This window comes from Passer montanus, unplaced genomic scaffold, assembly GCF_014805655.1.
Source record: "Passer montanus isolate IOZ18808 unplaced genomic scaffold, ASM1480565v1 scaffold45, whole genome shotgun sequence".
Classification (NCBI taxonomy): Eukaryota; Metazoa; Chordata; class Aves; order Passeriformes; family Passeridae; genus Passer; species Passer montanus.
This window is the reverse complement of record NW_024369373.1, coordinates 6635369-6659142: the sequence shown is the minus strand read 5'-3', so window position 1 is coordinate 6659142 and position 23774 is coordinate 6635369. Positions and strand designations below refer to the sequence as shown.

Sequence of the window (23774 nt, the reverse complement as noted above, 5' to 3'; positions counted from 1 at the left end):
AGAGGGAGAGACAGGAAGATCATCGGTGCTGGCTTCAGCATTGATCCAGCAGCCTGGGAAGGGCACACTGGGGCTTTGTGGAGGTAGGTTTTTCTAGGTAAGTTTTTCCCACCCTAGAGGTAACTTTCCCACATTCTGTGCAAGCTGTTACAATGTGCAGTTCATGCTCCTTGGCGTGTCTGGAAATGGTCAGAGTCCTTTGGGGGTCGGAGGTGGTCTTGTTTTCCCCCTACTGAGCTGGCCTTTGGTCCATGTCTGCTTCCTGATGTAAACCTCATTGCTGTGCTATGCTGTGCTTATTCCCAGGACCCTGAACAAGGACATTTGTCCCAGAGAAGTCCTGCCCTACCTCCCCTGTGGCCCCTTCTCCAGCCCCATCCCACTGTTTCTCACAGCATGTCCTTGCTGGTGATCCTTGTTGTCTCCGTGGCTGTCGGTGTTTGAGACCTGCAGTCAGCCCCTTGTCCCCAGCCTTCTGCAGGGCTGTCTGTACAGATGTGTAGCAGCAGGATGTGCAGTGGGTCAGGAGATTCTTGACATGGGTCTTTTTAGGTATCCCTGTTCCCCCAGGGATGCCCATCCTAACAAGGAGGTGTGTGTTGCTGAGGAGTAGCCAGAACAAGCCGTGAGGCTTCCTGGAATAAACCTGCACAACATCTTCTCTCTGCTTTCTTAGGGGGGGTTTTAAGACAAGCCACCACATAAATCTTGTGGTTTTAAATAATTCATTCTTGAGTATTTGAGAGATTAGTAGTTTTGTAATATCTGAGCTAAATTTAGATATGCTTTATGTGAAGATGGCAACAAGTGCTCTTTTAGAGTGCTAAGTGATTGGATGGGATAATTTTAAAAAAATCACATATTGCTTTCTGTCTTCTTTTATGTGTTACTCTGTAAGAAGAAAATATGAGAGGATTGGCACACTTTAGTCTACCAGTGTATTGCAGTGGCATGAATTTACAAATAAGTAAATGTAATATTTTTGCTTGAATTTCCTATCACATTTGAAAAACTGCAAGTGTCAAGTGCTCCGAGTTGGTTTTTATGTTGGTGGGGGTTTTTTTTGTAATGAGAATTTTAATAGATGTGTGTTTGGCTGTATGAAAATATGCCACAAAACCACTCAGCCTATCTTGGAGCAATTTGATTGTAAAAAGCTTGAGTTTGAAATCTTGCATTTTTGTCAGAGTGGTTCGACATAGAAACAAGTTTTGGGGGAGGGATTTGGTATTTATGTGTTGAGTTTTGAGCAAGGTTGGGTTTTTTATGATTGCCACCATACAATTAGACCTCTGAGTCCTGGGGAAATACACCTTTGTCAGTAGAACTGGAAACTGCGAGTTAAGGAGTCTAGTTTTGGGGTTTCCATGAAAACTTATCCAAGCTACAGAAGTTCTGCTTTTCCAATTTTCCATAAGTAGAATACGAATAAATGTACTTTAATTTTCTTTATAAAGGTAGCTGTGTTTTAATTCACTTACATTGTATTTTAACTTCCTTCATAAAGTATTTTGAGAATTGTAGGTAAGCATTTTTTATAGAGGAACCGACATTTATTGGCAGGAATTTGTCTTGGATTTACTGTAGGTTAAGGTAACTTTTCTTTGGCACCTTTAAGAACAATTTCAACAATATAAAAATATCCACTCTGGGGAAAAATGATTACTTTATACTTCTATTGAGCTGTCATGGAGTAACCAGAAGCCTGGAGGCTCAAAGTGCTGCTTGAGAAAGTACAGCTTTTCATTTTGCGGGGAGTCTGTGCCCCTGCTAATTTATGGGCAAGGCATGGCTGTAGTCAGACCTCTGTAGGATTTAGATGGTGAAAGATGAGTAGGGAAAATTTTATCTCCACTTCTGTCTTGTGCACCTAAAGCCAATATTGTTCCATCTCACCGGGTTTTGTTAAACAAACCATCTACAAGGATCAGATTTATTTAGCCATTATTGAATTACTCCAGCTCCTGTAAAATACGAGGCTAAAGCACACTAAAAGGTGATTTTGTAAATAGAACCCATTCTGTTTCTATTGTATAAACAGAGCTCAGTGTCACAGATTCATACTTTTGTAGGCTGCAGTTGTCTCACTACTGAAGTTCACCAAATAAGGAGTCAAAAGAGAGAGTGTTTAGCTTTCCAGGTGCTGAGTGAGATCACCAAGTGGTCAGATGAACTTTTTTTCTGTCTAATTCTTGCCTGATAGCACAGCTTTTCTGAAAACTTAGAGCTCTCTGTATTTGCAGTTATTTTCTTCTATCAATATGCTATTGATTCTACTTACCAGTTCCCACGGCCATAAATAGGAATTGATAATTTGGAAATGTGTGATTGTCCCCTGTACAAGAAGAGACAGTTCTGCTGATTAGGGAAATTTTTTTTTGCATGAATTCTGAAGTAGTTACTTTAACAATGCACTCAAATTTATGTTTTAAAGTAATGTCCTTGCAGATCAGAACTGACATTGGTTGCTGTTACTTAGTTTGCATAACCATGATATTTTTAGAGGCATTTGTGGCATTGGCCCCTCTAAAATACAACAGAAACTGTCAGTCTGTTTCTGTTTCCACTGAAATAAAAATAATTGAAGGAAGTTTATGGAGTCCAGATTTTTAGATGAGCCTTCATGCCCTCTAGTGAAGTAGAACTAAATGCCCTTGTAAAAAGTTCCCACGTGCCTTGTCTTTGATTAGTTAGCTGATGTTCACAGGCTGGTACTGGTGCACTCACAGAGTGCACAAAGCTTTGGAGGTATATTTCAGAATTTGGGGCTGTACTGGTGAAGTTTTCTGGGTTTGGGTCAGGCCTCCAGGGAGCAATTAGTACAGCTGGTGAGTAAACACAGCATTCATTGTTGGGAGTGCAGTTTGTATGTGTGAAGTAAAGAACAAACCTCTCCTAGGCTTGAGAGATGTGGTGTGTCCCTTCTGCATTTATGACTCTGGATGTAAGTTTTGAGCAAGTATAATCTGTTGTCAGGGTGCACTCAGTGTTGCTTTCAGGAATATGAAAGAAGATTGTTTTCTGCAATAATGCATTCTGTTTCAATTTTTCATCAATTTTGAAAGAAAAAAGGGACAAAACTGACATGTTTTAAATGATTTTCAATGGGTTATAATTGTTTAGATCTTCTTTTAACCTGTGTTTCCACACATTAACATAATTTAATTTTTTTAATTATCAAATTTAAAACATAACCCAATTTGTTTAGGTAGCAGAAGGTGTGTGGGTATGGTTTTTGGCCTAAGAATATGATCTGGGACTACCAAATTCAGATCATTTGCTTTTGGAAATGAGAAGCTGTTGCCATGGTCCATGTAACTGTAAAGCTCAGAGCAAGTTTTACCATGTGATCACAAACAAATTCGCTTTGCTTTGAGACAAAAGCTCCCATTTGGGGTGAGGAGGTACATGGGGCACCAGGCCAGCCCAGTTTCTCTGCAGCTGCAGCCAATCTTTTGTCACACTAAGGGCATGACTCCCACTCCCCGTGTCCTTTGGTGACCACAGGTACCTTGGTCACAGCTGATCCAGCTCCAGCACTGAGTGACCAACAGGCTCCAGCCCTGGTTCAGCTCCTGTGATTAATAACAGCACCAAATCTCCATCAAGGTACAGCTTTGGAGACAGTCAGACAGAGCCATCACTGAGATTCCAAGGACTCCTTAAGAAAATTCAGCCCAAGTGCTTGATCCCTCCTTGCTTCAAACACAGAGTGCATCATCACAAGTCTACTCCCTAAATGTGCCAGAGGCTTGAGCAGCTCCCTGGACTTGTGGGGGGACTTTGGGTTTGTTTTCTGCAGGCATGTGCTTAACTGCTGATGTCTCTGCTGTTCAAAGAAACTTGTAAATTCACACTTCTTAGTCTTTTATTTTATATAGGTTAGCTCAATGAAGTTAGACATCTTGTTTATACTGACTCTTGCCTGTTGGCTGCCTATGGACAGAGACAAGCTGCAGAGCAGCCTGGCAGTGTTTGATGACCTTCTTTAGAAAGGAGGGAGAGAGTTTAGGCAGAAACTGGTAAATGAATGTTGCAATGGCAAGTCTGCAAAAACATTGTCCTCCTTCCCTTCTCCTCCTGCCAAATCCTTAGTTTGGATGGGTTCTGCTTTATTCATCAGTACCAGTGATTCACCAAATTGAGCTTCTCATGCCAAAGAGGATCCATGTTTTTACTAAGTTTTCACAAAGATTTTCCTGAGCTGTAAATTGTTATTGATTTAAGTGGAATTTAAGTAAGTTCTACTTAAATTCCCTTAGCCTGCATTGTGAACTCCTTCATGGATTGAGTCCCAACCAGGATGAAAGGATTTCAGTTAGAACATCAGGCTGTGATCACAGGGGAACAAGGAAACATCTTCATTAGAGCCACTGACCCCTTGAGATGGCTGCATCTCTGTAATTACAGCCATGTAATCAAGCATGGAAAGCAGTTCACATGGTTTTGGCCTTTTGGAGTGGGTTTTTTTCCAGAAGGTTAGTTGGCTGTTGAACTATACTCTAATTAAAAGCATGTATAAGAATAACCAGGGGAACAACACTGAATAAAGGAAGGAAGATTTTATGAAGTGTGTCTGGGAGGAAAACCAGATGAGAACAATGAGGAAAGCAAAAATTAAGTTGTGGTTTGTCAAATAAGCCTGAATGACGTGAAAGCCTGAGTGAGAACTCCCTCAGTTACCTCAGATCTTCATTTCACCTGTGCTCAGTTGCAAACACTAATTTTTGTGGTTTCACATGATCCAGTGGAATCATTTCTGTAAGACTGTTTTCTTTAATTGAAATTACAAGGACAATAAGTAAATCAAGGCAAAGCCACAGCCTAAATATACTGCTTTTCTAGAATTAATTTTTAGATAAATATTGCTACAATCTTCACTGGAAACTAACTCTCAGGATTCAAGAAACAGTGGTTTTAATGAATATATGTAAATTATGATGTGAAGTTACCCATAGGGTAATTTTCCAAATCCGTTAGTGACTTCAGAGTTTTATTCTCTTTTTAAATAAATAACTGTTGTGCCAGTGATTTACTTACAGTTTTTAAAATACAGTTTACTGTATTTTTACTGTATATAAGTGATATTACTATCACCTTTGAAGAAAGTTTAGTTGTCTGAATTTGAAAGTGTATTTTAGTTTCTAAGCAAAAGGAAGTTAAAACTTTTCTGACCATTTCTAGACTGTTCTCATAACATGATTATTGTTAGATTTGTTGTTTTTCTTCTGTTTCTCCTATCACTTGTTGACTTGTATTGTCCTTTATTTAGTTTGCAAGCAATGCTGGAGCTAGAAACATCTCTTTTGATCTATGATGTCTCCATCATACTTCTGGGCATAATTATGATCATAAAAATCTTTGAAACCTTTCTGCCTGATGTCTTGTTATCACTAAAGTTGAGATGTTCTATACTGCCACCATAAAAAAAATTAAATAAAGTCTATTTTTAGCCTTCAAACACTCACAGAGTAATAAAACCCACCAAACAACGCTGCCGTTTACGTCTTTGTAGCATACAAAAATATCTGTTTCATTGCAATATCTTAAATTCCCCCTTAATCTCCCAAACCCCTATGAATAAAGCATTGGATTACCAAGTAATACCCTTCATCACAAGGAATTAGGCACTTTAGCTTTAGGCTCCATCTAAACCATTGCATTAGGAGAGATGTGACTGACGTCATGTTTTCCAAGTTCCTGTTGACTCACATGGTGCCTTCCCTCACCCGTTAAGATCTTGTTGAGATAAAATCTGTCTCTCATGACCCTCTTAATTCTCTTTTTTGGGGTGGCTTTGAGGCAGTAACATGCATAGGATTTTCTAGCAAGGAGTAGGAAACTTAGTTCTTGTTTGTGTGTGTGCCAGTGAGTCTGTGACAGAGCTTTGGCAAGTTTTGTGATTGCTTTCACCTGTAAGTTTAGTAAGTCAGGATAATAATTTCCTTGCAAGAAGAGGTTTTTTTAATTAGGACCTTGACGTGTCTATGTCTTCTGTCTGCAATATGCAAAAATTTAAAGGACCTCCAGCTAATGATACCCTCTTCCCTTTTGTCCAGCTATTATATTTTAAAGCTTGCTGTGGTACCAGGGTTTATGTACTTCTGTGTCATGAATTGTGGGAATTCTATTAGAATTCATGGAACAAAATGCATGGAATACAGTTATTGCCTCCTCACTTCAGCAGGCTGGCAGTGAGAAATGCAGCTGGCACCTGGTCAAAAACCCTCCTGATTTTGAAAGATACTCACCCTTTTTAAGGCAGAGGAAGTGTGGGAGTCACCAATGTGGCCTTGAACCATCATACAGCCTTTAGTGTTTACAGAGAATCAGGGTCTTGTTAAAACAAACCTCAGTCCAAACCAATTTCCTTCATGACATGTGCTGTGCAATCTTATTCCATGAAAAGATTTGTGATTGCATTAATTTTTCTTCCATTTTTACAGATTCACAATAGTATGTTGGATCTGCAGTAAGCATGAATTCCTTTTACACAGTATGTCTCCGCAATCTGGATAATTGCTTTTGTGAAGCTGTTTTAGTTGGGTGTTTCATGGTTTGCTGGACAGCTTTATCTTGTAGATGTATCTTGTAGATTATTGATACTGCAGTCCATAATAGAACTGGCAAGAGTTTTATAGAATTGATTCTTTTTTTTTTTTTTGCTTCAGCACATCACCAAGCAGGCATTGACTGCTCTACTACTCTATCTACAAAACTGTCCCTTGGTTTTATGATCCCCAGGGAGCTGTAACATCCTGTCATCATATGCTCAAGGAAACACCTACTGAAGACTTAATTAGGCAATTTTTAATGGCTCCATTGAGCTTTTGCATTTTCTTCTGGTCTGTTATTTTAAAATAGTAAAAGTCAAATTGACCTTATATACTGCAACACTGCTACACCTTTCACCAGGAAGGCTGTCAGCCTGAAAGTTGGAATATCAGGCTTGCAGTCTGTCCTCACTTCACAGATCCCAAACACAACGTTCTGTTTACCCTTGGCACTGCTGTAAACAAGAATCTTTCTGGTCTGCTGAGTGATTATGTAAATAGGGCTTTTATAAAGCATTTTAAGCACCCAGTAGAACAGAATAACTTCTTTAGAGATTTTTCTTTTCTAATGATAATTATATAATTGGATAGGTTTTAGGTTATTTTTTTCCTATCTGATGTGTAGATGCCAGAGTCACTTTTGAGCATTTTTACTGAAGGATGCTAAAAACCATCCAGGAAAACAAATCTGCCAGGCTCCCCCTATTATCAGCATCCCAAAATGCCTTTGGCACTGAGTAAATGCCAAGCATTTGTTATTTGGCACTTGACTTGTCCCTTATTTCTTTGAACTCAAACGTGTTGCATAAGATTGGTGAAGTTATGCTGAGCTAATAATTGAAACAAAACAAAAACCTCCCAAATCCTCCCTTGATCCAACCTTTCCAATTTCCATCTAAATACATTATATGTAATAAGTCTTTAATTGTTGTGAGAAAAACTCAATCTGCTTTAAACTTCCAATAAGTGTTACTTAAACTTCCAATACTTTTGTCTTTTGTTTCTGCAGGTTTCTGTTTTGCCTCTGGAGAGTTTCATTATGGCAGCCCCCAGTGAACAATGACATCCTTTGACAAATACAGATGCCAAAAAGCCAGACGAAAACAGTGGCCTTGTTTCGTTTTTACTCCAACACAGTGAAATGGTGCTCTTAAAGTTTTGTTATTGACTCTCGCTGGAAAAAAAACCCCAGCAATCTCCAGACTGGACCTTTTTCCCCAGCCCTCTCCCAGTGTTCTTATGGATGCTTGACACAGTGACATCATGTAGTAGGCCCTGAAGTGTTGTCATAACTGAGTTGCAATGGTTTTATACACTTCTCCATTTCCCAACAGCTTTCTGTCAGTTCTGCATTCTTTTTCCTGGGGCCTGATTTTCCCATGTTACTGGCTAGCAGACAGGCTCGTGGGCTCTTTTGTTCCAACCACCTATGAAAAACGTCAAAGAGCAGATGACCCATGCTATTTTCATGCACTCTGCATCATTATTACCACTCCCATCTACCTGGCACTCTTGGTGGCCTCTCTTCCATTTGCTCTGATTGGTTTCTTGCTCTGGTCCCCGCTGCAGTCAGCCAGAAGGCCCTATATCTACTCCAGGCTGAAAGACAAGAACCATGCCAATGGAGCCACACTGCTCACTGAATGGAAGGCAGCAGGGAGTGGGAAAAGCTTCTGCTTTGGCAGTGCCAACGTTTGCCTGCTGCCCGATTCCCTGGCAAGATTTAACAACGTTTTCAATACGCAGGCCAGGGCTAAAGAGATTGGCCGGAGGATCCGAAATGGGGCGAGCAGGCCACAGATTAAAATATACATAGATTCTCCTACCAACACATCCATCAGTGCAGCCAGTTTCAGCAGCCTGGTCTCCCCCCAGGCCGGAGATAACCGCACTGTTAATGCTGGCATCAAAAGGACAACATCAATGGAGTACAAAGGAGACAACTGTGGCTCAAACAACGGCGAGGAAAACAGAGAAGATAAAGGTGGAAGTGGAGAGCCACATGAGGGAGAAGAAAACACTTGCATTGTCCGTATCAACGGAGAGGAGAATGGCCACATGTCAGACACAGAAACAGACACCGTCAATGGCCAGGCTCGTGCCAGTGGCCCAGCAGAGCCGTCACTGGAAGGTGATGCAGAGGTCTCAAAAACACCAAACCACAAACAGAAGGAAGGAGATTCTGGGAGTTTAGACAGCTGCTCTGCCTCACGAGAGTCCCTAGTCAAAGTCCGTGTTGGAGATGGTACAGTGGACCAAAGCACTGTCAACAACAAGCTCCTCTACAAAGCTTCAATCATGAAGAAGACTTCGGTGCGGAAAAAGAAACACACAGATGAGACCTTTGATCATGAGATCTCTGCTTTCTTCCCTGCCAACCTGGACTTTCTGTGCTTGCAGGAAGTGTTTGACAAAAGAGCTGCAGAGAAATTGAAAGAGCAGCTCCATCACTATTTTGAATACATCGTCTATGATGTTGGGGTCTACAGCTGCCATGGCTGCTGTAGCTTTAAGTTTGTGAACAGTGGTCTACTTTTTGCCAGCCGCTATCCTGTTATGGATGCTGCCTATCACTGTTACCCCAATGGAAGAGGAATGGACTCCTTGGCTTCCAAGGGAGCCTTGTTTCTCAAGGTAAGAGCCTTTTTGAAGCTGTAAGTATTGACTCTGTATATGTGGCAAGTTATAGAGTTACATTATTTTCACATTTCTTTAGACTGCAACAGAGGGAATATTAAGATTTAGATTCCCTGATATAACCTAATGGGTTATAGATACAATCTTTGTTGGATTTGTAGCCTGAATACTGTGTTAAAATGATGGATGTGTCTGAAACAATGAGGGACTTTTGGAGGAAGAACTCAAGTATAATTTCAAGACTCAAAATTTGAAGTGATTTTCATGATATTTTAATTTCTTTCTCTATAGAAATCTCTGTAAGAAAACGCATAAATTCTAAGCCTCATAACATGAGTACAGTACAATGAGCATCACTGTTGGAAACCAGCTTGTGCTCGTTGTGTGTTTGTCTGGCAATCAAAAGACAATCAAATGTCTAAATGTCAGTATAATAAAACTGAAAGAATTGCAATGAAAGATATGGCTACTCTGTTCTCTTGCTTGCAAAAGAATTAGTAAGGAGAGATATGAAGAAGAATAAACAAGACAAATGTGCCTGGGACACTGGGGAGCGCAGGCTTTTTTGCGTTACTAACACAGTTTACATAAATTAACTAATGGTAGAAAGAACAGGAAGCCTGGGGTTGTATGTCTGTAAATCAGGAAAAGCAGAAAGTCTGCATTTGCTTTTCCAAGACCTAGTGGCTGTTCATGCTTAACTCTTGGGAGAATCTGGCTGTGCTGCTTCTAACCCGGAAAGTGGGCTTCTCTAGTTTGTGATTAATCAAGAACCAAAAATTTTTGCCAGAGATGCAAGTCTGTAGACCCCAACCTAGAAAGATCTGAAAATGTCCAAAATACTAAATTTCAGATTTTGTGATTTAGTCACAGTTTGGAGTGGGTTTCTCTAACTAAATCCTGAACTTCTTATCTAACACTGGCAAAGTACATCAGATGCCCAAATTATAGTACTTTCTAGTTACACAACAAAAGACATTAATAGCTATTAAGAATATGGATTATGAATAAGGATCAGTGGGAGGCTTTGTACTCCATTTGTAGTTTTCAACCAAAGCAAAAACTTTTGGTACTATGACTTGTGTAAGACACTCCCCAAATATTAGAATTTTGGTTCTGATAATAGTTCAGTATTTCATGTTCATGGACATAAACAAAAGCCAATCCCTATCTGAATACAGATTTCCAAAAACTGGATCTAAACTATCTGTGTTGCACTCTTATGTGTTTATAAACAACAAGAATTTATTTTTTCATCACAAATTGCTGCAAGCAAAAAATAAACATAGATCTTGTGCAATAATAAATATTTCTGGGGTCACAAAACTACCCTTGAACATATGCATATATTGGGGATTAAGAGATTAAAACCAATCTGTTTTTGACTGCCCATTGCTGAGTCATTGATTTGCCACCCTGCTAGGCAGGCTGCAATGTCTCCATTTCTCTTGCAGAAAATTAAGCCTCTTTTCAAGATTCCACTGGGAAGATGAACTTAATTATGGAACCAAGTTGTTAAATAATGTTACAGTTGAGCAGGGAATAGAGGCCAATTATTATAAAGTTCCAAAGATGACTCCATTCTTTTGAATATAACAGAGTTCTGCCCAGCCTAAGACTGTTTTTCCTCCTGTCTATGTCATTCTGATATACTTTTTTTTATATCTAAAATATCTTTCATTCTATCTTAACATGAATTTACTTTCTCTTTTAATTGTATATTAAATGACCAATTGTACATATTTCATTTCTTTGATGACAGCAACAACATAGAGTAGGAATAACTATTTTTCTTTGAAATAAAGTAGGTTTAGAGGCTGTTTTTCTTGGTGTGGTGCTCAGTCAGCAACTGGATGGGTGTGGACTCCAGAGACAAAAACTGCATGCAGTAAGTGAAAGCCTGGTTTGTTTCTGAAGTCAGCAGGAATCAGTGCAGGAAGTTCAGAAGCCTGCAGCTGTTCTGCCGGGCAGCAGGAAGCTGGCAGAGGCTACCAGAGCTCTGGGTGGCAGGTGATGTTCTGCCACCCAAGGGACAGCTTATCTCCATGCTTCCAGCTGGGACTTTTACTGGCCCTTACAGAATTCTGAATGTCCATAATACCAGTCCGTCCTGTGTAGAGTTTCTCTGGTTTTAAAGAAAGTAGGAGAGCCTCACAGGAGTGTCCTAACTGCTTCCCACTCCACAGGGGCATGGAGCTGAGCCTCTGTCCTGGGCAAACCCTGGATTTTTGAGTTCCTGACTCCTGTGGAATGTAGTGTTCCCATTTCCGAAGTAGAAAAGTCATCAATTGAGTTTTGTTTTGGAAAGATACTGTTCCATCTCTGAGTAAAGGAGCAGTTGCTCTCTGTGTTGGTTAGAAGCCAAAAGTTGTGCAAAGCAATTGAGGGGAGAAGGCTCATAAGTTTTCAAAATATGGATAAAGCCAGTTAATGTTTCCACTCATGGGGAGGATGAAGCCTTTATTCCAATTATTCTGAACCTTAAGAAACACCCAACATCTAAATTCAGAAGAACGTTCGGAGAAAGAATCTGATTGTTTTTTAGTAATTATGATTGTCTCATTACTGCAAATAGAACTGTTAGGGAGATAAATTAAAGGTTCCAGAACTAAATATTTAAAGTAAGTTGAAATAATTTGAAAATTACAAAACTGCTTTGGGGGACTCTGACACAAACAGATCCCTACCACCCTGGTACAAGTGTTTTTCACATTTTTTCATTTTAAAATGGGTTCTGTTTCCCATGAATAAGAAATTATTTTCCACTGCCCTTGTCTTCCCTGCCCTGTCTTCACTACCTAGATTGTAAAGTTCAGGCAGAGATTTGGAAGGATTTGAGAGATTTGCTTAGTCATACAAAATTATTTTACCTGAGAGACTTACAGAGCTCAAGGATTATTATTAGTAGCTGTAATAACAATCAGCTCTTACCCACTGCTTTTCATTCCTATGCCTCAGAGTGCATAATGAAGAAAGGTCAATATCTGCTTAATAGAAGGAGAAACTAAAGTACAGGAAGGTAAAGTGATTTCATTGTGGCTTAACACCCAGGGTGTCACAACCAAGGAGCCAAGTTGGAAGTAAATTACAGAGGCTTTTAGCACAGTTTCATGCTACCTAACAGCTATCTGGAGACCTGTGCAAAGGAAGTCTGCCTCTGTTCTCCTCCTAAGGATGTCTGCCACAAAAGGTGCTACTGCTGGCATTTTCCTGACAGAGATCAGACTGGTTTTTCCATCTGTAGAGGCTGCTTTTTTCCAGGTCAGGATGAAGACATGAGGATGATGTAGTTGGGAGAAGCCATTGTGTGAAGTCCATTTTCTGCAAAGAGGACTAATTTGCATTTGGCACTTGGAACTCTTCAAACTCTGCCAGTGCTTTTATCTGAGGGTCTCATTGGCATATAAGAAAAACATGATCACTGAAAAAAATAGCATTTATGAAGGGGGGAAATGTCACATCCAGGTGGCAGTTTCATGTCTGAAGTGTTAAACCATTGTTCCTAGTTGCCACTAAAGACTCAGAGGAGAAGTTAGCAAATACATAAATCAACCAATCCATTTTCATACTTTGACAGTCTGGGCCCTTGGGAGGCTCTGCTGAGACTCTCTGTTCCAGCGTGGCATTTCACATTAATTTAAAATGCCGAAGAGAAGAGCCCTGGAGTCACTTTGTAGGTTTTGTAACTTCCATTGTCTCTGCTGCTGTTCAGCTGCAGACAGAGGTGGGAAGGGGGCCTGGCACAGCCCCTGTGCTGGTGACTGGCACTGAAATGCTGGCTTGAACAGGTCTGTCTGGAGCGTGGTGCAGATTGCAGTGGTCTCAGCTCCTCTGCAGCTGCAGCTTTGGCTCACACATGATGTTGATGCACTGTAGTTGTGATGGATTTAAAGGGAGTTATAAAATATACATCCTTTTCAGAAACTGGATGTTGATTTTCCAAATCAGCATTGTCAAATCAAGTTTAAAAGGTGTCAATGAATGCTGAGCAGAAATTGTGTAATTTACTAGATGGTTTTAAAATGTCAACATCCCTCTTTAGACAGAGGATCTAGTGTGGAGCCTTGGTTATGCTGTGCCAGGGATGCTGTGTGAGTTTTGGACGGTAGATGGAAAGCATCCTTAACTTGACCTGGTGAGTTTGTCCATATTTTTCCAGGTGTAACAATCTAATCAAAACTCATTTTTGCTGACAAATTTCACCTCTCGTATCCTTAAATTGTAATATTAGAAAGAATAATGTAAATCTAAGCTAGATTGCAGATGCACAGTCAGAGTAGGGAGGTGAGTGAAAGAGGCATCATTCTCAAAATGGCTGTTGCCTGAGAGAGAGATTTTGGAGGCTTCTTGCTCCCAATGGGTCTGGGAGATACAGATGGTGTGTAGAAGGCTGTGCTTCCTACTGTTCCTAGTAGGAAACTATTCTAGGGTTTGGCATCTGCCAAAAGACTCAATTTTAGCAAAAATAAGAATTCTAAGTTAAAACAGAGTATGTGAGCATAATGCAAAACTGCAGTCTGATGTGGGAAGTTTGAACAGTTAATAGTATTCTTCAAAATCAAAAGGAAAAAGAATGTCTTGTGGATTTTGCTAGATTTCTGGAAGAAGTTGTATTTAATTAATATTAATTCCTAAGGTTATTAACAGATTTACTTTTCAAATTCTCTGAAAATGAAGGCTGTTCTCAGGGAGTACAGTAATTGTGCAGAGAACGTGTTATTATTCATTGCTTTAAGGAAACCTAGCAACCTTTGCTCTGTGTGCAAAGCTCAACTTGTTTTCCAAAGAGCTGATATGGTTGTAACAGATGGTAGAAGGAGCAGCAGCTCTGATTGCAAAACTGTTTTGAAGCACAATTTTTACTGTTTTCTCCTCTCAAGGAGCCTGCTTTGTGTGAGAAAACAAGGGTTCCCTAAATTCACGTCTGCGATTCTCCCTTTTGATATTTCTGTTGCAGATGCATTTCACTTGGGTGATTTAATCTGCCTTTGCTGTCCCAAGCCAGCCCATGTGAGCTGTGCCTGGGAGTGCAGGGGCAGCTGCTGCACTTCCACACTGGGTTGAGGGGGAGATTTTGGAGCTCAGGAGTGCACAGAAAAGGGGAATGGCTCCTTTCTGCCCCCAGCCAAAGAACACCTAGACTTTCCAGTGGTTAGATTTTCTTGTCCTTGATCAGTTGTCCAGTACCTACAGTTATCCCAAGATGTATGAAAGAAATGTCTAGTGCTGCTCATGAATTTGTTTAGATGACTCTAAAGCTGTGCCATTTAAGGCAGGAGGATAACCTAAACATTTTCCACATGCTGAGTCTCTGCTGTAAAATGTTAATGCAGGAATTGGATGGAGTCCAATGAACTGAGACTTTTTTAAAAAAAGAACAAAAAAAAGACTCTACCATGGCACTGTACCATGTTCCTTCACTTTGATATAATTAATGTTATTAATCATGGTCCTTTTCTCCTTCATTAATGGGGATAAATAAAAACTGTTGTGCAGATTGAAATACAGATTTGAGAAAATGTGAGTCGTGGGCTTTATCCTCTTCAGAAGAGGAAGAGCCCTTCATTTGAGGCACCAATTTGCAGCCACTTTGCCTCATATATACATTTAATGAAGCTTTGCCAAATAACAAATTCTCTGAGTTCATGGAACAGTAATTGTTGCACACGGCAGGTGGGGGAAAAACAGGATTCTGAAATAAGCAAGTACAAATGCAGCTATAAAGAATTGCAGAGCAACACAAAATTTTCAGCTGATTTCTATAGCATTTTAAACTTGTTTAATATACTTTAAAAACATGTTTATTATAATAAATTAGGGATTTAACTAATGTGTCTTCTTTAGAAGCTGCTACATATTTCTGAAGGCAAAAGGCAGAGCTGTTGAAGGATGGAAAATAAGATAGATCTTTTTGCACCATGTCTCAGCTAACCAAAAATACACCTTTCTTGGGAGTTATGACTAATCTAAGTCCTCTCTGTGGAACAGGAATGCTTGAAGTGGGAATGGGAGTAGCTGCAAGTTCTCCTTGGCATCTTCTCCTAGCAGTGTCCCAGTTAGGTTCTTAATGCTGCCTCTCCTGCTTGTATTGGAAATGTGCTGAAATGGGAAAAAAGTCCAGGAGCGGTTGATACTATTTGGAAGATTACGGAAATGTTGCACTGGAAAGAAAACAAATTGTGGTTTCCATTTCTTTCTTTTCCCTTCCTCACTGTTAAGTCATTATAATTGCATTGGATTACATAATGACATCCCCACTGCAGTGGAACAGGGAGGCACAGAGCACATCCCAGGGCACCCAGTGTGTGTGGAAATGCCACTCCTTGTGCATGTGCAGCTGCTTTATCCACAGCAATTCTGTTGAATCTCAGGCTCTTTTTAAGGGAGCTCCCCTTGAACTTAAACAATATTGGCTACATATGCTAAGATGAATATTTCTGTGGGAGTAAGTCACTGTCACATCGACTGTAAATTCTGTTTCTGTGCCCTGCACTTACTCTCTGTCTGAGGTGGTTTTTTCCAACACAAAGAGTTACTCAAGGCCCCTGTGCAGATGATGTTCTTTACAAATGCCACGTTCATACTTCTCTTCTTAGGGAGAGAGGGTTTTTTTCTCCCCAGAGGATGCAGAGGTTCTTTCAGCCTGGTGAGTTTTTCTTCATAACATGACCATCATTAGTGTGGTTCCTGCCATGACTGTGAATTAATTTCCTGTAGAGTTCTGTACTTTGGTGACTTATCCTCTTCAGAAGATCCATGCAGGGAGCAGTACTATAGTTACGTTTTTTTCAGTGACAAAACTGACACCTCCATGGTCACTAAGTGGATGAAATGGAAGGTTTTGCTCATTTACAGCCCAAGATGTGATTAAACTATACTGGCTGAAGCTGGAGCTAGGCTGTGGAGATCCCAATTTACCTGAAGAAGTCTCAGTGTTACAGGCAGGTTATTTACCTTTCCCAGCTCTGGCCGTATTGGCCACATGGAGATTCTGGGGTAGCAGACTTTTTGAAGAACTTTTTCCATGAGGATGCCAAAACTTTAACTCCCATCTGGTTTGCATTCCAGGATTTGCTTCCCCTGAAGGGAGAGGCAATCACATGTGCTTGGATTTGTATGTAAATAACTCCTTTGTTTTGGAGGGTACACGTTTAAGAAACTATTTTATTTTTGAATGGTTCCCTCCTGGCAATGTGAAGCTGCTAGAAAATGTCACTAAAGATTAAGTTCTCCTCATAACAAATGTTTTGGTTTTGTGTACACATTATTGGTCATTATTTGAGATTCTAGATTGGTTCTTTAATCAGATGAGATTTCTCATGCACAATTTAAATTTTTAATCATTAAGGAGCATTTACTTCAGAGCATCTGATGATTTACTAACACAGCAATGACCTGTCTGAAGCTGTTTTTCAAGGTGGTAAAGAAATGCCCCAGGACTGAAGCGGCATTCTCATGGGTTTTGTTCAAGTATCTGTTGATGCTTTTCTTGACATCCAGATGTGATAGAATTGTTTTGCACTGCTGGAACAGATGTGTATAAATATAAACTCTTAAGAGACAAGGTATTTGTCAGGTTTGAAGCTTTGTATACTTACTGTGCCAGCATATGGGAAACATGAGATGTGCAAGATTTTCCAGTTAGCCTAGGAAATTCCCATGATAGCAAGCAGTGTGATTAAATTTCAAGTTATTTTTCCCTGCTGAAGCTCTAAAATTTCAGTTCTTGCTACTCATTAGGTCTTTTTCCTCTCAACAAGGATTTTTCTGCCATAACCTTGTTGCCTTGATTTCTTTCATGGTCCATTTATTACTGATACCAGTCTCAGTGGAGGACAGACCACTCCTCAGTCATGTAGGACAAGCTTTTGCAAAACAATTCCAGGAATATCCCCAGTCTTGCACAGCACAGTCCCAGCGTGGTGTCTCCAACAGATTGTACTAATGTGCTGTGGCACTGAGATGAAATCTTTTAATAAAATGTACTTGATGTCAAGTACTTTTGTGTGCTTGGAACAGCCAGCACTTGGAAAACAAAAATTCAGAGCGGTCAGTTTTGCACGTTCTTATCTCATTTGCAGGTAGGTAGGGGACAAATATAAATATGCAGCAGCAGAAAATTTTGGCATTTTTGATTCCAAACGCACCCTTAATAGGATTTCCCTCTTAAGGGAAAAATCTCTTTCCCATATATAATGAGCTTTTTATGCCCCCCTCCCAAGAGCAAACAAAATGTAATGGTCAGTGGTGTAACAGGGATCTGAATCCACTCTTAGCTTCTCAATGTTTGACTAATTTGATTATTGCAAATCTAGTGAGAATTGGAATAAATTTTGTATATTTCAGCATAACTGTGAAAAAGGCTAATTTTTTATGTGAAATTTATATAACTGGACACTTTTGTAAACCACAAACAAGTTCTGTCAGTTTTAATTTTACCTCTAGACTTTAACAGGTTGTCACATAACTTTTTCCTGTTGTGATCATTTTAGAATAAATATTTTAAAAGATTGGGACCTTATATTTAGATATTTTCTTCCTGTACATTTCCATACATAAAGAGGAATGGCTCATGGCACAACTAAGACTGTATGGTGATTTTTAGAAACAGTGCCTGAAGTAGGTCCCTGCAGAAGGATGAGTTAATAAATGTGTTATTGACACACAGCTACTAATGCAGAGCAGCTGAGGTGAGCTAAAGTCAGGCTTATGGTGACAGAGCCACTCTGGCTCATTTGTTTACATGTATTTCCTTTGTAAATGTGACTGGAGATGCTTCTTCTGTGTTAAGCAGCTAAAATTACATTTGTGAAGTGCTGACTCGGTGTGGTGGCAGCAGAGCCCTCGTGCCAAGGTCCACGTTGGAGGCTGAGCTGGAGCCCTGTCCTCCTGCCACGTCGCTGCCCCGGCAGCATCCAGGACAGCCTGGAAAATGCAACATCTGAAATAACTACTTGGCCACACAAAAGAATGCTTTCATGTAGAATTACAGGGCTTGTAGTATTTCAGAGGTCAAGTAGGTTTCCTGTCTGCACAACCCACAGTCCTTGTCCATCTGTGAAACACCAAATTAGACTGAATAAACAGACTTTTCTTACTATTTTATTTCAGATTGTATTTAATACAGTAATGCCTCTACTGTAGCTGGGAACTGACTAGGAGGGTGCAAAGGTATTTATTTACTCTCCAAGTAGTTGTCACAAATATTTGCTTCCATTATGATTATACTCAGTTTAGTGGTTGCCATCAGTACTGCCTCTCAAAAGAAACTACAAGCCCTTAAAGTCAAAAAAGCTAGAGGAAATGTGAAATCTGGGAGACAAACTGCTTTGGATGCACTTCCATGCTGGCATTTTCCAAGGAAATTCTAATTATGTTAATGTCTTCAGCTCTTGCTTTTGAGCTTTATTTTTGAATCAGCAGAGTGCTTATGAAAGCCCCTTCCTCTCCCCGTGGGACTGTGTGTTCCAGCAGAGCCCTGGGGCACCATCCCCGTGGGCATTTGCTGTGCTCAGCCCCACCAGAGAGCACAGCCAGGCTTCATCCTGGGCCATTTCTTACAATTCTCTGAGAGCAAAAGATCCCAAGTCCATATGAGCACACAGGCACACTGAACAGTACACATTTATTCATGATTAATGGAAATTAGTATGATCCTATGCACAAGTTGGTTGAGGAGTACAGGGCCTTGTCAGGCACTCCATTAGGGCTGCACAGGAAAGTCTAAAGCCAGTTTGAGGTCACTCTTTTTCTCAATTGGGCTATAATTTATGTTTGGGTGTTCTGCTTTTACAATTAAATATTTTCTGCTTTTTGAATAGAAATGCTGGAATGATTCCATCTGCTTTAGTCAATAAGGGGATTATAAGGAACACACTCCTGCTCTAAGGAAGAACAATTTATGTGCAGTGTTCTCCCTCCAGACTGGTGACACTGAAAGGTGTGTGGCATCCATACTTGCCCTCTGCTGCAGGAAACACTGCACATTTGTAGACAAGTGGAGTTTATAGTTTACAGTTTAGGGAGTTTTTAATAGTGTTGAAGAGAAACCCTGATTTTGAATTACTAAGTTTGGAAGAGATGGTTCATTCACATGCCTGTCCCAGACAGCAGAGGAAATAAATAGTTTTCCACTTTCCTGCTGGAATGGCTTATGTTGCATAAAAAAGTTGGAGAGAAAGCTCCTTATGGTTCAGCAGTGACCCTGAGATGTCCAGGCAGGAGGAGAGGTGTGTGCAGTGCAGCTCCTGCAGCATCCCTGACAGCCATCCAGCACAGCTGCCCATCCTCTGACACCGCTGCAATCTTGGGAGCTCAGGGGAATCTCCTGCTCTGGGGGGGATGCACCAGTGACTGCCTGTGTTTGCCTTGGCTCCCTCTGCCTCCCTGGAGCAGGTTAGCTGAATGGGAACAGCAATAAGAACACCATCAATATCCATTTGTAAAACTGTCTAAAAAAGGACTGAACAGACTGAGGACAGAATAATGCCAGTTGTTTATTACCTACTCCCCTGGCTGGCACAAACCCTCAAAGTTAACAAGGCATTGTTAAGTACAAATGACTTCTAAATTCACTTACTGCAAAGCTGCCTTTTCAGTTATAAAATATATCAGCTGGTTCTTGAACTAGCTGAAAAACAAGAAAACCAACCAAGCTGACAAAATTGTGCCCATATGAAATGGAGCTCTGCTTGTTATTTAGAGGTGTCAGATGAAATTTGAGCCTAGCCTTGTGAAGCAGAGTCATCTGTGGTGGTGTTTTCTGAGCCCTGGGTACAACTTTCCTCTGTGGGCATTTTCTTTAATTCATGCAGTGTTGCCACTTAAACTGTCAACAAGAAAACCATAGACTCAAACCAGTTTCTTGCTACAATCCAAAATTTATCCACTTTTCACTGGGAATTTTGATTTGCAGCTAAGTCCTGAACTGCCAAAATTCTCAGTAGAGGTGAAAACCTAAACCAGAAGTTGATTTTAATTTGCTTGTGTGTCTACCTGCAAGTACATTTTTAAAGGATTGCAGCTTAAGATATAGATGAGGAATTATATTATATTCCAGCTTTCCTGGAAGCTCTTCCTCTTCTGTGTGGAAGAACAGGATTCCACACAGTGTTTTTTGTCTGCTTGACAGGCATGGGGGCTGCTGCTGTGAGCTGAAGGAGGCAAACACTGCTGAGGCACACCAAGGCCCCCAACACCTGTGAAAAATCCATCAAAATCCAAAACTTACAGTGGAATGGAGAAAACATGATCAAACCCAATATTTATTTAATATTTCATCCTTTTTCCTGGCATTTTTCCTTTCACATTCTAGTCATACACAGGCAGCAAGAAGCAGGCTGCTGACAATACTGGTTCATAAAGCACTTGAGTGGTGGGCCTGAATTGTACCTAGGAATGAGAGCTGGGACAGGGAACCAGTGGCACTGCAAAAACAGGAGAAAGTAACATTTTTTAATGGGTTGCAGATCAAAATCCAAACACTGAACATGGTGATGTGCAAAGGGTCAGTGTGCTGGCCTCAAGCCCCAGTAAGATCAGGAAGCCTCAGGGTGTGTCTCTGGTAGTTTTTTCTGGTTTCAAAATGGAGTTGGCTGGAAAGAATGGTAAAAAAGGCTGCTCAGGTTGGCTTGGAAGTAGAGTTGTATGAGCCCTTTCATTAATCACCTTTTTATTTCTTCCCTTCCAGGTGCAAGTGGGAAGTACACCTCAGGACCAAAGAATTGTGGGATACATTTCCTGCACTCACTTGCAAGCTATTGCAGGTACTGTCCTAAGATTCATATCTTTGTTTGTCACTATTTCCAGGCCTGGGGTGGTAATTTTGTGCACAAGAGCAATAATGCAAAAAAGGGTAGACAAGTATCTCCAACCCTTCACATCTTCAGTCTCAGAGTAATTATTATGGGGCACAAGCAAAAACTATCCCTTGGGAACTTCTTTTTGCTCCCCCTTAATCAAATACTGGTATTTTAGAAATGCATTACTATCATTGTTACCAAACACCATTTAACGACCCGTACGGTGAGTGCCAGCATATAAACAAAAATGTCTTTGTACATAACTGGGGGATAATCAGAAGTTATATGTTGGGACAGTAATTCTAGCTGCTGATTTCTGGTGGAAAAAGCCAAAATTCTCTAGCTTTCATCCATAAATGACTACCAAGTTAATATACTCACTGGGAAATTCTCTTGGTCATATGTTTTAAAGCAGTTCTGTACAGAGTAGGTGTAGGGTCTACAGACCTTTACTTTGAGTATGATCAGTATTTTATTTAGCCAGAGGGTTGGGTACCCTTCCTTCATTACACATGGCTGTGATTCTCGTGCTGCTGGGAGCAGGACAGCCCTGCCAGAGTGGCTGCTGCCAGCCCATGTGCTGGGACCAGGCGAGCCAGGGCTGCACGTGGCTGTGTGAGCCTGGGGCTGCTCTGCTGCTCCAGCCCTGCCTCAGCCACACACGGACCTGGGAACAAAACTGCCAGTCCCACAAGTCCATTAGAGACACTGCATGGTTCTAAAAAAGATTAATGAATTTTTCAGCTTCTTTTTAACAATGTAACATCCTTCTCTGCTTTTCTATTTTTAACTTACGGTAATGTACTATGGGATTGCTGAGATTTATTGCTGTTCCAGTTTAGTTTAGTTTTTTGGGTTTTGTTTCTGGTTTTCAGTCCTGTTCCTTTTTACTGCCTAGTCCTGTATTCTCAGTTAGTCCTTGATAACCACATTGTGAAATCCCTAAAATATTAAAGTGGAAGAGGGGGGAGGGAAGAAGAAAGAGGAAGTAATGTTCTATTTACAAAGTCAACCTAAAGTTTGTTCAAGGGTAAAACACAGTCTTTTATTTTCCTGCTTTGTATTTTTAAGCTTATCTGGTTCAAACTACATTCAACTAGAGAAGACAATGATTTAAGAATCTGTCCCTAGATATATTGTATTTGTTTATGTAATGAAATGGAAAACTAATGTTCGTAAGTTTGGCAGAGCTGTGCTTTCTGATTTGCATCACTTGATTCATAACATTCATGCATTAAACAAATTATCCAAACCCCCAGTCTAACGATGTAAAGATGTGTATCTATAAAAACAAGCAGTGTTTAAAAGGTCAGCCATTTAAATCATCTTGTCACACATGGCTGAGTGCAACCTGGTTTCCCTTCTAGGATACGTAAACTTACACTTGACAGTTCCGATACTTACATAAGTACAAAGTGAAATGATCCAACTGCTTATGATCAGGGACCAGCAGCTAATGCTTTTCTCAAGGTATGTGCTGGCTCAGCTCTGTTCTGAGCAATTACTGTTTGTTCAGACCTGACCCTCAACTTTTTCAAGAAATGTTAGAATTAGATGTAGCTTTTCCTCTCAGGACTCTGCCTGGTACTGGTTGCTGCTATGAAGAAGCTCTTTATTTCCATTGTGGAAATAGCTGCATTTCAGTGACAAATGAAGGGATCCTTTAATGAGATTTGATGTAATTATTTTGCAAGGCTGTTAATTTTACATGGTTCTTTTATGTCTGTTGATTAGCCAGTGATTAATGCTCTGGACAGGTTTTGCTGCCTTGAATCCACCCACATCCCGAGTCCCGTTGAGTCACGTCTCTCAGACACCCCACCAAGCCACCAGTACAGAGTTAGCCTCAAGCCATTCCAGCCCCATCTGAAGCCTGCTGGATGCTCTCTCATAACCTGCTCACATCCCTGTTCTGCACTGGGTGTGAGTGTAGCCATTGGCAGCCCAGCTGCTGGGAACCCACACTTCTCCAGACCCAGTTTCAGGCTCCCAAGCCTGCACAAGCTGAAGCAGAAGTGAGAAATCTCTCTCAGTGTTTGAAGCTGTGGTGGTGCAGTCAGGAGTAGCTCCAGTGCTGACATCCTTAGGCAGTGATTCCACAGGTGTCCCTGAAGGAGCAGAGCCTGTGTGTCCCCAGCAGGGCAGCCTGTCCCGCCCTCCTCAGCTGTGCTACCCCCGGTTGCTGTAGGACCTGACCCAGCAGAGAAGGAACCCAGGAGAATAAAAGGGGGCTTTGTTCCTTTGGGTTTTAGGTGGTTTGTCCTTACTTTGGTTTATTTTATTTCCTCAGTCTACCCTGGATTAAGTGTTACAAGTGCAGGGGTCTGCCTGTCTCACAGCTGAGTTGAAACTTTGGGTTTGTGACTTGGAAACAATTCTTCCTTGTGATTAGGCCTTACATCCTACACCCTGCAAGTTTTTTTTGCTCTTCTTCCCCAGGCTCCCTGCCAATACGAACCCAGGAGAATAAAAGGGGGCTTTGTTCCTTTGGGTTTTAGGTGGTTTGTCCTTACTTTGGTTTATTTTATTTCCTCAGTCTACCCTGGATTAAGTGTTACAAGTGCACACACTCAGGTGTGACACAGCCTGTCTCACAGCTGAGCTGAAGCCTTGGGTTTGTGACTTGGAAACAATTTTTCCTTGTTATTAGGCCTCACATCCTACACCCTGCAAGTTTTGTTTTGCTCTTCTTCCCTATGTTCCCTGCCAATATATCCCATACTGCTCTGCCTCCACTAGATTTTTTAATTTCCTGTGACTAGGCCTGGATGTGCTTTGTCCT

General features: G+C 40.8%; 1 protein-coding gene across 1 annotated transcript in view; it reads left to right on the top strand.

Moving 5' to 3' along the window:
* SMPD3 (sphingomyelin phosphodiesterase 3) overlaps window positions 1–23774 on the top strand; it is a 103472-nt gene that overhangs the window by 60025 nt on the left and 19673 nt on the right. The window contains exons 2-3 of the mRNA XM_039721502.1: window positions 7564–9188; window positions 20881–20956. Coding sequence (XP_039577436.1) covers window positions 7857–9188; window positions 20881–20956 — 1408 coding nt within the window. The 5' untranslated portion in view covers window positions 7564–7856. The remainder of the gene's footprint in view (window positions 1–7563; window positions 9189–20880; window positions 20957–23774) is intronic.